Consider the following 1,467-nt stretch of genomic DNA (forward strand, 5'->3'; position numbering starts at 1 on the left):
GTAGAAATTGGGCCATTTTCTACAAACACAGAGAATCTCCATTCTAATTATTAGATTTGACCAATTTATTTTACTGGCACATAAAATATGAAGGGAATATCTCTTAAAATTGTAAATTACCGTTTCGTCTTCTGTCATTTGTATAAGAGCCAAAGGTAACTGAGTTTTCTCGACATACAACGATGAGAAAGTTGTCAACGGTTCCGGGGGCTTGCAGTTGCGGTCGAATAATATCAGCATTTCTTCCCGTCCGTATCTATGTTCGGCTAATTGATAACGTGGAGTACTCAAACTCGTACTACCTCCTCCACTGCTGCTGCTATTGCAACTGTCTCCTGACAGATTGCGCAACCTGTGTATGACGAATTAAAAAATATAAACAAAGAGGATAAAAAAATGTTTAAGCGATTATAGAAAATGACAAACCATTCTGGACCAAATTTCATAGAATCCGTCATGACGAACTACTCGCTGAAAGAAAATACATTTTATTATAAGAACACTGTTAAAGATTACGAAAAAGGCGAGTAATATTTTTTGTCATCAATCATTTCCCAATGTACTAAAAGATTATAAGATATAATTAATTGACTTCCCACGAAGAAATGATTAGAATATGAATTTTTCAGAATTACGAAAATGGTAAATTTAAATGACCGAGAATAATCATACATGTTCGACGACGCATCGTGGAAAATCCTATCGACAATTTTTACCTGTTGCTCGACGGAAATTGACCGTTTTGTGCTTATTTTTGAATCACGATTCGAAACACAATGAACGCGGTGTTATTGTCGCTAGACGTTCGGGTGTAGAAAAAGAACGGGGCAAATGTGAACGGAGATACGAGCTCAACGACAGACGGTGGCAAAGTATTCGCGCAGGGTCGCGATCTCCCTCGAAATGAATTAACGGCGACGGTAACATCGAACGTGAGGATGTCACTGTGCGTATTTGTGGTGTTAATGCTCTACGAATACCTCGACCCGATGAGAATAGTACGCATTTATTTACGACATGTTCTTAAACAGACCGATTTCCGTGAGCCCAGGTGGCAACATTAACCAAACTTTTTCCGCTGGCGATTGTCATAAATCTGCACAAGTGACGATCTATTCCCAGTGAATATCACGGTGCACACACCCGGTTGACCGCGATACGGCAGTTATTAAATAAATCTGGTGGTAAACGAGAGAAATACCTCACTGATCTTCGAAATTACTGAGGACAGCGATACAACACACCAATATGGCTGATGCTTTTTTTGGAGTAAAGCGCATGCGGAGTTTGCCGATTACACCTGAAGCATCAAAAAGTTACTAGGATAACAATATCGGTTTTTTTCTAGTTACCACTAGTTACCACCGTTAGATACACTGTCCAACATTTTCAAATTTTCATATTGTCCGAAAATCAATCTCCGATATCATATAAACGCTTATTACGTGAAAATTCCATTATATAGAT

General features: G+C 38.6%; 1 protein-coding gene across 7 annotated transcripts in view; it reads right to left on the minus strand.

The window, feature by feature from the left end:
- Nucleotides 1-1,467, minus strand: part of LOC108628106 (GRB10-interacting GYF protein 2) — a 25,076-nt gene that overhangs the window by 21,425 nt on the left and 2,184 nt on the right. For 4 of the 7 annotated variants that reach the window (XM_026816214.1, XM_026816213.1, XM_026816212.1 and 1 more), the window contains exons 1-3: nucleotides 1,202-1,436; nucleotides 427-471; nucleotides 121-352 (exon numbers count right to left, since the gene is read on the minus strand). In XM_026816214.1, the coding sequence (XP_026672015.1) occupies nucleotides 121-352; nucleotides 427-458 (264 nt within the window). In that variant the 5' untranslated portion in view covers nucleotides 459-471; nucleotides 1,202-1,436. The other 3 variants (XM_026816211.1, XM_026816210.1, XM_018029809.2) reach the window with 3 other exon arrangements.

This window comes from Ceratina calcarata, unplaced genomic scaffold, assembly GCF_001652005.2.
Source record: "Ceratina calcarata isolate Rehan_Ccalc_2016 unplaced genomic scaffold, ASM165200v1 scaffold498, whole genome shotgun sequence".
NCBI classification, from domain to species: domain Eukaryota; kingdom Metazoa; phylum Arthropoda; class Insecta; order Hymenoptera; family Apidae; genus Ceratina; species Ceratina calcarata.